At 35.9% G+C, this 13,684-nt stretch overlaps 1 protein-coding gene across 2 annotated transcripts in view; it reads right to left on the reverse strand.

Moving 5' to 3' along the window:
* Positions 1-9,772, reverse strand: part of sema3ab (sema domain, immunoglobulin domain (Ig), short basic domain, secreted, (semaphorin) 3Ab) — a 31,858-nt gene extending 22,086 nt beyond the window's left edge. Inside the window, exons 1-2 of one of the 2 annotated variants that reach the window (XM_038270681.1) lie at positions 9,575-9,772; positions 8,963-9,345 (exon numbers count right to left, since the gene is read on the reverse strand). In XM_038270681.1, the coding sequence (XP_038126609.1) occupies positions 8,963-9,080 (118 nt within the window). In that variant the 5' untranslated portion in view covers positions 9,081-9,345; positions 9,575-9,772. Of the gene's footprint in view, positions 1-8,962 lie in introns of both variants that reach the window. The other variant, XM_038270680.1, reaches the window with a different exon arrangement.
* Between the last annotated feature and the right edge of the window lie 3,912 nt (positions 9,773-13,684).

Below are 13,684 nucleotides of genomic sequence, written 5' to 3' on the forward strand. Positions count from 1 at the left end.
GCTTTAAACCAAAACTAACCAACCAAAGGTAAGAAACCATAAAACAAACTTTGCAATAAGCAACATCCATCCATCCATCCATCCATCCATCCATCCATCCATCCATCCATCCATCCATCCATCCATCCATCCATCCATCCATCCATCCATCCATCCATCCATCCATCCATCACACTAATTCTCATTCAAGCACTTTTTTTTATTTATTTTTTTACAACATTTCCAATTTTCAAACGTGAAAGTACACTATGTGCATAACCGCTATAGGTTCTCCTCCCACTCTTTAGACAGGAAAATAAAGTAGGGCTGTAACTTATTTTGCAAATTTATTAATCTGTTGATTGATTGATTATTTTTTCAATCAATCTATTAATAATCAGATAGTCAATGGATTCTTTAAGGAGAATCAAAGCAGGTGAAACTAACTTTTTTCCACTTGAGGAGTTCTGCTTAGAGCATGTTGATAATTTATTTTTAACTTAAATTCAAAATATTTATGTTTTTTTTTTTTTTTTTTTTTGGTTAGTGTTGCGCCAATGCCATATTTTGGCCCTGATACCGATACTGGATACCTGGCTGTGCAGTATCAGCCGATACCGATACCATACAGATACCATCTGTTTGAAATTAATGTGTGTGTATATTTGAAGAACTGCATACTATTTGGATGTAAAATAATTACCATCATGGCTTTGTCAAGCTGCTGCCTACCTTTGTGAAGCAGGAAAAAGACCAATGTGAATCCAGTAGAACTTTTTATTGCCTACCTGGAATGGGTGACAATAGTTGATTAAACCTTTGGCTCTCAAAATGGTATTGATGCCCTATTTTTTGGTTGTCACTGATACCGATACCACCATTTTAGTGCAGTATAGGGGCCCTGTCCGATACTGGTATCGGTATCGGTGCAATACCAATTTTGGTATAATTACTGCTCTAAGTGGGTTGCTCTGTCAGCTAATGGCATATTTGAGAGTCTCTATACTCCACTTAATGATTAACCAATTACTAATTTAGTTGACAATTATTTCAATAATCGATCAGTCACGATTAATCCAATTAATTGTTTTAGCCCTAAAATAATGCCTATATTTTCACTCCACCTACACCTGCGATATATCATCGCAAAGCTTATCTTATTGGCTAACAAAATATTTTGATCAAAGGTCGATTGGTTCATATATTGTGGAGCACCAGCGAAACAAAACACTTTGTAACACATGCGCATGGGGAGTGCCTTTTTTTAACATAGAAGATCTTTTCATCGTATTGTGGATAGTGAAAATGGAAGCTACACTCGATGTATTGAGTAAATAGGCAGGTGAATAAATCCATGAAACCTAGATTAGTAAACTAAAAATGGCAGACTGGTATCATTATGAAGATGGATTATATGTTTTCACCCTTATGTTTTTTTTTTTAAAGCAAAAAAAATGACCTTTGATGGATTATTACACTTGATTTTACTTTTTGAGAAACACAACTGAATAATACTTTTCTGTGGAATGTTACAGACATAATGAGCCTACTTTTGCCATTCTCTAGCATGTTTAAGATTGCCACAACAGAAAAACAAGGGAGGATCTATAAATTATGAATTCAAAGTTGATGAAGAATTATTAATTTTTGGTTTTTGTAGTGTAAGGCTGGCTAACAGTTGAGTTGATGGTCATTTTCCTTAGGATTGCCTGATTCTAAAGAAGTATAACATACAAGGTTACATTTTGATATGAGCGTATACTTGATGCAGAAAATAAAAACATACCAATATCGTGTGTGGATGTTAGTTTTAGACTTTTGAGTGTGTTTTGGCTTAACAATTGGTCTTTTAGAAAATATTTCATTAATGTTTGTATGTGAAGCCTTATCAGATATCGTCTATGTATGGTATAGCTGTTTTGTTAATTATCCTTGTTTTAGCCAACAAATCTCTCTGCTTTTTGTGAATACTCCTGTTTTATACGTCATAGCTTTTTTTAAAGTACCCTATCTATCATTGGAGGTTAAGGAAATGAGGAAAGATTTTAAAAGACACATTAAAACTAAGCATTATTTAGGCTCTGAAGTGCACACAAAGTGAAAAAGGCAGTAATTAAAGAGCTGTATTAAAACAGAAAATGTGTGTAACTTATGCAAGGAAAATGGGGGAACACAATAACTGGATTTATAAAAGAACAGGGAACAAACAGTAAAATTCCCTCATTCTATACAGATTCACACAGTGCTAGTTTTTTAAATTATCCAAATGAGAAGTGTCCATGGCAACAAACCATTCAACAGAGACTACAGCTAAGTTATTAGAACCCAGTCAACAGAGACAAATACACTTTGGGAATTGTGTGTGGAACTGTGTAACGTGTGTTTGTAAAGCTTACTGGTTGTGTGGTTTTGAAAAAAGCAAAACGACAACAACAAAAAGTTTCCATGTAGCCCCAGAGGAAGTTGTGTATACATGTCTCAACCAGTGTCTCCTTTAAATGTAACGGGTAGGTATGCATGCATTAAGTAGCACTTGTCTGTGCTGTTTAAGTTGCACCTTTAGACCAAAAGCCTGATTTAATGACCCTATACAAAACCTGTTTGGGTGAGTTACTATTCCAACAGATGATTTTTACAACAGCAGACAGGAAGAAATGGCTAGACAAGCAGGTGGATGAGGAAATAAGTGGCTTTTCCATGGAGCCCTGCTATAATTAGATAACTGCCCTTGTTATACTATATAATTGCTATAATAGACTAACATATTTGTAGCCATTTAAGCAAATGGATCATCTCTTACCATTTTGCTTTGGGTTGAAAATAGACTTTTAATAAACAGTGAGAACAATATTGAATCACAAATCCCCTTTTATTCAGAGGGAGGCAAATAGAAGTCAGAAATAGAAAGCAAGAGACAAAGAGAAACACTCGAAAAGGGCAGATGGGATGGATGCAGAGACCCAACAGTCCCTTGAGAGACAGGTATAAATAAAATCTTTTACCCTAAATTCCTTCTGTATTTCCGTATGGCTTTCTGGTTTTTTGACCGGAGGCCAAAGAGAGTGTTATCTAAGTTCTTCATAAGACACAGCAAAAATACCTTTTAATAAAAATCCACTCCAAGTATTCTACATGAATGACTGCTTTTTGAGTTTATCTAAAGACATTTTAAATAGTGTAGAAAAACTAAGCTTGGTAAATGAAAATAATTTGTATAGAGACCAATAAGATTTGTATGGTAACAAAAGGCAAAATGGAATGCATGAATGAACTTCATCCAAATAAATTTTAAAAATTATTTCTCCAACTCTCTGTATTAAAATTTGTAAAAAAAAAAAAAAAAAAAAAGAAAAAAAAAAAAGAAAAAGAATAATGATATTAATAATAATTCTCTAAAAAGGTTTTTAGTGTCAGTGGAAAAAATAAAAATTGAATAATATCTACAAAAGTCAATTATACTTTTAAACTTCAAAATATCAAATGATTAAGTAAAAGAAGAAGATAACACTAAAAAAATACAGAAAACAACTAATATTCAAAATTAACAAATAAACATGAGATTAAACTTAATCTCAGAACTTAAAATATCATCTCAAAGTGATTTAAGAGTTACTATTCACCAAAATTTATAGGTCGCTTATGCAACGAAAATAAGCCTTTGTGACCTTATGATGGCTCTAATCTCTTCTTTAATGTAAGAAAGGGAAAAACAGGGAAGATGAATTCTTTCTGGGAACTCTTTGGACCCCTTCAATTTTCAGTACCAGCACTTAATAGAACGCCAAATTGGACTGTTTAATGACACAAAGAAGCAGCTGTACCTTTTACTTCAGGGGGAGAACATGTCATGAGGGATTGCAATGCCAATTAGAAACAGACTTGCTGGTAATTTGAGAACTATGTATGCAGCTCTATGAATAAACATGAAATTATTATTTTAAAGTTTTTTTTTTTTTGACAGAGCAGTACAGCTATTATCAATTTGATTTTACAAAAATATGTTTCCTTTTAAATACAGTGATGTGCATTGACAGGACATCAGATAAATGTCTCTCAGCATAACAACAAACCCTCATTCTTTAGGGGCATTAGGACAGATTAACTTGGACTAAATTTGTAGTTCTACAATAACATTTAATGGACCTTCCAAATAAGCAGTTTTCGTAGGCTACAACTCAAATCTAAGGTGTTTATGTTTAATAAAACGGCTCAAGCAAAAAAGACCATAAAAACAAAAAACATTTCACATCTACAGCCAAAGATTCCCTCATCCACCATGGAAAAATTCACAAAGCTGCACTGAGATCACTTTGTCTCCATGAAGTACTGTAGGAAAGCAAACAAAAACATCTACTCTGTAACACTCCAAACTGCTTTTGTCTGATGGCACAATAGTTAAAATTGTTGCCCAGTGTTCCCACAGAAACATTCAATAGTAATTCAACACTGCTATGGTTTTTTGTCAAAACACAAACCACACAAAAAATTGGTCGGCCTATTGTTATTCATTCAAAACCTCCTCAAATAAATGTTTCTTCTAAGATTTAAGGACCAATTTTTAAACTTCAACATAATTTATTTAGAATATTACAATAATAATGTATGAGTGTTTTCTTTTTAGTCAGTAACCATTATATTATATTACCTTATATAGGCTGATTCCTGCACCTTGTCTTTGTGAAAAACAATCTTTTCTTTTTTGTTCATGTAACACCTACAATAAAGATTTTTATTAGCTAAGTGCTGCTATTTTTTCCCCATTTGCATGCTATAAAATGTGCATGTCTTACATAATACACTCAAATGGAGGCCACGCTGGCTCAGTGGGTTGCTGGAGGTTATGGGATACATTCCAGGTTGCCCCCTGTCCCATGTCGATTTGCCCTTAAGCTACAGTAGGCAGTTAACTCCAAGTTTCCCACTGATCTGTGTATAAATGAGTATGCATTACTGGGTGAATTCTTCTGAATGTGGACATTTTGTCAAGTGTTGTAAAGTATGTGGTCAGTATACTGTAACTACTGTAACTTTCCTTTAATTCAGGCCCTTTATTTGCCAGCTAATGTTCTTGAGGAGTCATGATTGTGTTGGCATTAATGTATTGAAAGCTTCTTCTTAATATCTGAAAGCCTCCAGAGCTAAACCAGAATACTTTGAAATAAATGGTTTGCCGTGCATCATGTTATTAGGGCAAAATTTACAGAACATGACAGTCAGGTGCAAATTTTACACAGAATGTAGTTCTATCTCTCAAGAAACTGTACATGCCTTAAAAAATACACGACTCCACTTTGATGGTTTCAGTGTGCTTTTTGGAAAACGTCTACATGCCTTAGTTTTGGGCAGCATTATTTTACACTGCAGGGAAAACAAAGAACTTAAAATGTCTTACTGGAGGAATGTGGTTTCCATTTTCAATTTGTTACTTTTTTTGCCCTCTGGTATTAGAAAGCAAGACTACGCACTTTGGTGTGCAAGCTCAGGACCTTGCTAGGTTAGAGAGGCAAAAAATAGGAATAAAACAATAGCAATTTAAGCAAAACACCACAGCCTACAAAGTCACCCTTGACAGCTAATAACATATGCTTTGCATCTTTTGACCCATAAACTTGTAAACTATGAATCCCTTTTCACTTCTCACCAAAGGAACGATTCACCTGGAGGGTGTAAGTGCATCTCAAAAGTCAATTTGTGCCTTAGCCTGACATGTAAACATTAAAACAGTTTTGATTTTGCAGTGTAATTTTACTCCACAGCTCCTTGGTTACATCCTCATCATCACCCAGAAACCAACTGTTGATACAGTTGGATTTCATATTTTTGTAGCCATGGGGTACCACTATTTTCCCTCCTTTTTCTTTGGCCTCCTGCCCCTTACCTTCAAAGATCAGTAGGAATCTAAAGGTTCAACTATGTGCTTGTGTGCCTTGTTTTGCTGTAGGGGGTAGTATCTTTGTCTCAGAGTGTATGCAGATTTCCGGTTTGTGGGGGTTGGAGGTTTAGTCTCACATGAATTTATACTATAAAGGTTCACTACCATGTTGTGTGCATTTAAGTGAATTCTCTCAAGAAGTGAGTGATGTGCAACTTCCCACACACACGTTCTCATTGTTTTAACTTCAAATACATTTCCAGTATTCCCTGTGACCTGTAGGGGTCAGAGTTCCTTCACCTCACCTTCCCATGTGTGACTGATCAGATGTTGCTGCCTACGGACTGGACATCCTGGCACTTTGCTTAGGTATGCACTGTTTTGTAAGCTGACTAAGTGAAATATTTGTTTCGTTATGAGTTCTTGCTATGTCTCTCTCTCCACGTAAACAAAATAAAAAATTAAAAAAATTGCGTTGAAGAAACAACTTAAGACCAAATGACCTTTTTGAATTTAATGTGATCACCAGATCAGAAGAGAATTGTGACATGTGAAAGATCACTAAAACCAGATTTACACCAGATTGCACACATTATTACAGCAAATAAAATGTTCCTTAAAAAAACAACAACTATTCTATCTAACCTCAAAGGTGTAGAGGACGATCTTTTATTTCCGGGTGGATTATCAAAATATCTGGTCCTCCTAATTGCCAATCATTCTGGTGATATGTTTACGTAAGGCCGTCCTCGGTGCTCCTCCTGTTAGTGTAAGGGAAAATGTTTACACAAAGTGTATGAGAAAAAAAGAAAGGCGTGAGAAGAGGCAAATATATCCCAGGAATGCTTTGCGCGGAGAGCTCTCCTCGCAAAGCACTATGGGATTTGCTGTCACAGTGGCTCATTGTAGCTAGCCAACAGCGGTGACTAATAACAAAGATGGTGCAGGCACCACACAGTGGAGAAGGAGATAAGTGACCAACGGCAAGCAAATAGCAGTGATCATCTGTTGGAACGGTAAGTGAACTGAATTCAGTTTAAAGTGCACTATATAGTCCCATTTAGTCCCACCATTTAGGGGTTTTTAAGTTGAGAGGGTGGATCTTTTAAAGAATTGGCAAAAATCTTGCACAATTTGTTTAACTTACATCAAAAGCCATACTGTATCAAGAGTGAACATGAAAATCATTTAAATATCTCAAAAAGAAATACATACAGAAATATATAGATAAAAAAACAACATGTTTGAACATTTGAGCAGAGGATTGCACAGGCATATTATTCAAAGAGTGCACTGATGATTCATAGAGGAGGTAAGACAATAACCCAGACCAAAATCTAGAGCACTGCACTTCTCATTTGCCTCAGTTATGGTCGATGTTTGTTTCAATACTAAAAACAAAAAGAGGCTAGGCACAAATTATTTCCCTGGAAGAGGTCCAATGCTAAAAAACCCTGCTGACTTAAAAGTACATTTATACTGTACCCGTGTACGATTAACTCATTAGACATGTACGATTTTTGGGAAACAGATGACTTGTGCGTCATTGAGGGTGCACATCCCATTGAATATGGTATGTCAGTAAAATAATTTAATGTCCCCATCCATATGTGGTTAAAGTGTAATGGTGTCATAGGCGCCTTTAGTTCTGTTCTTGGATGATATGCTATAACTCATCTTTACCTAGAATCCCTTAAGAACATGGTCAAGCTAATAGTTTTGCGAAATCAGTAAGTTAACCTCTGGAGGCAATGAAAAAAACCCTTCTGGAGCACTTTACCAGAATAAAGAGATTTCAGCTAAAAGGAGTGGAGCTAAATATCTCTGCAGTTATGCAACAGGGGTAATTACTTCTTCACGTAGGCCCAGGTTAGTTCAGATAGCTTTTTTCTGTTAATAGATAAAAGTATTTTAAAATACAATATTAATTTCCTCCAATGTTATAATTTGTTTGATGTCTTTAAAAGTTAAAATATGATTAAAAAAAGAATAAAACAGGAGTCCATTATAAGGCAGGAAATTCTTTTTTTTTTAACTTGGTGCTACCTAATGACTGCACCAAGTGTTGTTTCGCACATCTTAGATTCAAAAGACTTAAATATCAAAAAGTTTGTGACTATGGCCGGAAAAAGCAAGCCAGCCAAATTATTACCTGAAGGGCTTCCAATAGAGTTTTCAGTGTAGGGGCGTGTTTCACTAAACTGACAGCATGTGGTTTCAAGTGACTGATTCCCTTGCAGGTATTATTTGCAATCTGCAGATGGCAACGTATTAATGCATGGAAGCGTGTCTGTGTACGGGCACACTTGTGTCTATAATTATGGATCCCCCAGCACTAAACGAGAAGCATTTCACTCCGGTACAGCCATCTGCTGAAGCAGACCGCTCACCATTCATCTGAGAGTAATTACTATGCAGGAACGAATGGAGTAGAAAAAGATGACATTCAGGGAAATAGAATAAAACAAAAATGAGAGAGAAGGATAAAATGATGCTTCCCCCACTGGGAATCCATATCTGCCTTTTTTTTTTCATTGAAACACAGACAGCAGCAGTTGATCAAAACAGGGACGAATCCACAGGAAGGAGGCATTGCTTCTCTTCAATAATGAACTGTTTAGCAGCTTAGAGACACATTAGCCAGGCACGTCTGGCATGTTTAGGGATTTCAATCAGCCACAAAAACAGACCTCTTCTTGGGATGAGAGATGTAAATAATTAATTATCAATATGTGATATTACTTCCTGTTAATTGCTATGTCATTACATAAATATTTTAAAAACTGCAACAAGCTTATCATTGTAACTCTAGCTTAAATATTGTCAATAACATTCAGTTATACAAACTAATTTAACATACTTGTAAATGGCTGAAATCATTGATAAAAAAAAACCAAACATCAATTCTTCAAACACAAATCCGTTTTTTTTTTTTTTTTTACTTTCCAGACTAGTAAAGCAATTTCACTCCATCAATGCTTGACACACACCATGTAGATAAAAGTATATAGATATGACATTTGATTAAGTTTGATTTTAAAGTTTGATTATGTTCATAGGTTTTTAGAAAATAGATAGAACTGAAACAGAGAAAGGAAAGTTAAAACCTACCTTTATAGGAGAGTTTTAGCCGGGGCACATTATTCTTTGCTTGCGGGGGGCTGTTGGCCTCCGTTTTGAACACAGCAAACCAACACAGAAGTATAACAGTACCCCGAAGAATCCCCATGCTCCTTGGGCAAGAACTCCTGATAAGTCCTTTAAATAAACAACCCCTGGTCAGACAGTCTTAGATCTGGTTTGACAGGAAATGGTAGCGTTGCAAGAAACAGTCCTGTTGTCCAGTAATCATGAAAAAATGCTGGTGAGTCAGTCCAGGTTGCCTCATAACAGGTCTTGCGTCCTGTCAGAGCAAAGAAAAAAAAAATGTCTTCCTTTTCCACAGGTCAAAGCCAAAATTACAGTCCTGCTAAAAACAAGAGGGATGAGGGATCCTGCAAAGCAGAGTTTGGGTAATGGACCATTATCTCTGGAACAATCCTTTCAAGAATTCTAAAAGTAAACTGTATTACACACACACAAAAAAATGTCCATTAGAGTTGATTACACAGTGAATGTGATTTAAAAAATAAAGATCTTAATATATTTAAAATATCTTTCCTTTTTGGCTCTTAGAAGAATACAGCTTAAAAAAAAAACATTTATGATATTACTCAGTCGCACCTTTAGCCAGGAAAAGTAAAACTGGTCCAAATTGTTTCAGCTGTTCATCCCATCTGCCTGGTAAATCCTTGGTGGTTGCGCTTCTTTTTGTCTCCCACCCTACTTAGCGCTCCTTTAAACAAGTTTTGTCTCACTCACTGCAGCTCAGCTCTGTCACAACACCACAAGGCACCCAGTGCAACTGAGAACAGCTGAGGCAAACAACACAGTCAGAGTATAGAGATGGTGGGAGAGAGAGAGGGGGAGAGAGATTGAGAGAGGGAGGCGGGTGGTGGTGGGGGATTGAGAAAAACTGCAAGTGTGGTGTAGGTGGGAGAAGAGTAAGAGTGAGCAAAGATGGCATAAGTGAAAGGAAAGCTGTGAGTAGTGTTAGAAAAAAGGGTGGGAGCACAAAAAAAGGGTTAAAGAAAGTGTGCAAAAGAACTAAACCAGTTCAGAGAGCACTGAGATTACTCTGTTAATACTGTTATTTGACAAATATCTGGTTGCATAATTTGCTTTACCCCTGTTCATTTGGAATTTGTGTTAATATCTTATGATTGTGCTTTTTAATCATGTAAAAATGAGTAGATTTCTGTAGCTCTATGGACTACAAAGAAAAGAGGCTATTATAGTGCATAGAGACTATTGAGTTTAGTTTTGACCGGCTCCGGATGTTCAATCATAGTGGTAAGACCCACACACCTAAAATCTTCAGGTCCAAGCCAGGTCTGACCTACATTTTAATCCTTTGATCTATATATGAAGTAAAACTGCTGCCCTCAATTCGCCTACAAAAAGATTGCTATCATGAAGAGACTATAAGCAGGTTAATAGTTAGACATTTCTAATGTCCCACTACCTGACATTCTATGTCTGAAAAAATATACTTCTTCAGTAATATACTCTAGATAAGACATATACAGACAATGGGAACTAGATTACGTAGTTATTGTAACATGTTTTCAAATTCTGGCCTTTTCTTAAAACAATAAATGGACAAAGAATATAATTGCACTTACTTTATTATACAAAAACTCATAAAAAACAACGACAAAACGACAGAAACATACGAAAAAATAATGTTTTTTTTTCTTGTAAAAACTGTCAAAATATTTTAGAAACCCACCAGTAGGACAGCAAATTGTTGAATTCCCAGTTCTTAGAGTTATTAAAAGTAAAAATGTTATAGATTTTTCAATTGGTTCTTTGAGCTACTCCATGTAAATAAGAAATGCAGATAGGTGTGCTGCTTTTTTCAGTGTGTGCTTGTATATATATATCCATATATATATATATATATATATATATATATATATATATATATGTGAAGCTCTAGCGGAAGTTCAATTGAAGAAACTCTGGCTTACCTCCATCCAATCAGAAGCTGATCCGTCTCTGACGCGAGTCATTCAGCTTCGAACTACTCCACCACGAAGCCCAATCAGCATCCTGCTTCACTTTATAAGCACCTTCAAATCCCCGTCTCAGCCCGCTATCCAGCAAACGCAATGTCAGATTTTATTCAGACGACAATTCCCCCACCTCCATCCCCTCCTCCGCCATCGTAGTTGAGTCGTCTTCCATGACATGACTTCTACCCCAACCTCATCAGAGAGTATTAATCCCAGTTGTCACCATCCCTCGTCTCATTGCAATTGGTCCGGCAGAAGACCACCATGTTGAGCCCGGTTCTGCCAGAGGTTTCTTCCCAAAGGGGAGTTTTTCCTCTCCACTGTCGCTTCATGCTTGCTCATCATGGACGTTCATGGTACCTGCATCACCAAGCAGGACCTCTACATCCTGTGTCTCCGAGTGAAGCCCCGGTGTCAGCTCCCTCAGTCTCTGGTCCCACAATTCAGCTCAAGCAGATCTCCTCGTTATCCAGCTCGAACTAAACCACCACCAGTTTCAGGCCAGGGGGAACATCCCTATTCACATTCATCTACTTATGCATGTTAAAGCATGATTCAGCATGAATGTTCCTGCCGAGGCCTGAGCGCCAAAGACTATACCTTCTTATCAATAAATTCTTCTAATTATCTTTTCTCTCTGTGTGAGTTTTTCAGATTGAAATATATATATATATATATATATATATATATATATATATATATATATATATATATATATATATATATATATATATATATATATATATATATATATATTATTTACTTACCTCTAAAGTTTCCAAAGATTAAAAGAAAAAAAAGTTAGCAGCTCCATTGAGAAAAGGATGTTTGCAATTGGTCTGTTTGTTGAAACAATATTTTACAGGGTAGCTCACATGATCTTAATCAGGAAATAGAATATTATCCTGCATAGTGGTCGGCTTTGGGGTGGATGACTATTTAAGCAGCATTTAAGCAGCATGCAGCAATATGTAAAAATTTGTGAATATCAGTCTTCATGTTTGTTGTGTGCCCCAGGTGTCAGTACTGAAACTGATACTATTGACATACCGGTATGTAAAATTTCACAAGTATTCAAGTTTGTTTTGTTTGCAGATGACACAGATATTTTCTGTAGAGATTATAACTCACAACAGCTCCTGGAGGATTACAATAGAGATGAAAAACCTAAAAAAAAATAAATACTGTTTAAAAAAAAACCCTGGAAAGAAAATGATGCTCATGTAATTTGGAAATTATAAAGGAAATATAGATGTTAAAGTCAAAACTGATTGGGTACAGGTGGAATGAATAAATGAAATTCACATTTTAGGTGTAATTATTGACTGCAAGGTCTCACATCAAAACATTTACAATAAATTATGTGAAGCATTGCAGTTCTCAGAAAAGCAACACATTCTCTACTGTTCACCAATTTGGCCATACCTGAGCTATGTAAATTTGTGAATAAATCTAGGATAACACCTACAGAACACCTCTCAAACCTCTATGTCCACTATTTATTTATTTATTCATTCACTCATTTGTTCATTCATTCATTTGTTCATTCCTGCTTCCCTAAATTCTTTGATGTGATAGAATTTCAGACTTCACAATATTTGCAGCAAGAAATACCAGACAGAAACCAAAAAGATTTTGTTCAGAGAGGGGGAGGTAATTCTCAAAATTCTTACATGTTTAAATAAAAAGAGTATTTCAATAAACTGTGTCTAAGTATGTAATAAAAATCTTCAGTGAATCAAAGTAATTTTCAAAAATGAGACTAAAAGGCTGAAAGTGGTTTTCTTAAAAAGATGTGTGTGAAAGATCAGTGGTGCACATCAATCGGTACTCTTCATCACTGTAGATGGTTGTAGACATATTTTTGCAATGCTATGGTTGTGTGAGCTATAGGTAATAATTGAATGAAGGAAGATTTATGTAGCCACATATGAATGTGTACATGCTCATATATAAATAAACTAATTAATTTGCTCACTTAATGAATTTGAGGAGTAGTATGGACTACTAAGATTGTTGATGTTACAGACAATAAGTAGGTAAAGAGGTATGATGATTAAATATGTTTTACTTTTTCATACCCCTTTTCAGACAGAAGCACAAAATTATGCATTTATCATAATAATATATAACAATAATTATACATTAGGAGACAGACAGTGTCAGTCTCCTAATTTTGTATTTCACTTAGCTAATTCCTGAAGAAATACACTGTAGTACTCTTTCGTTCAGCGTCTGCTCTGCGATAATGCAAGCGTAGAAGAAGAAATGTGCTGTTTACCTGTGCAAAGAAAGAAACGACGAAAAAGAAAAATGTCTGAGGACTTCATTGTTGAGGAAGAGCATGAGTTCTTTGCCGAGCTGAATGCGCACTTTCGTCTGGCTTGGTCTGCCGCGGTTTCCGTAGACCCCCGGAACGCGCTTTTAGGAAATCCTATACACTACTGTTTATGCTCTAAAAACATTCTAAATGACTTCGTTTCGAGTAAATTATGGACGCTACCCACTCACGACTCTTGGAATACATTGGACGAGCAGTATGGAGGAATATTGACACGTTTTTTGTGGACTTTTATGGACCTTTCTGCCTCGGGCACCATAGACCTCCATTATTTGAATGTCAGCAGACAGCAAGAAGCCTCCCAGATCTCCAGATGCATTTGAGATATCAAAAAAGTACTCCAGAGTGTTGTTCAGCATGGGGGTGAGTAGAAAA

This window comes from Cyprinodon tularosa, unplaced genomic scaffold (assembly GCF_016077235.1).
Source record: "Cyprinodon tularosa strain WSP-4 unplaced genomic scaffold, ASM1607723v1 ctg771, whole genome shotgun sequence".
In the NCBI taxonomy this organism is placed as follows: Eukaryota; Metazoa; Chordata; class Actinopteri; order Cyprinodontiformes; family Cyprinodontidae; genus Cyprinodon; species Cyprinodon tularosa.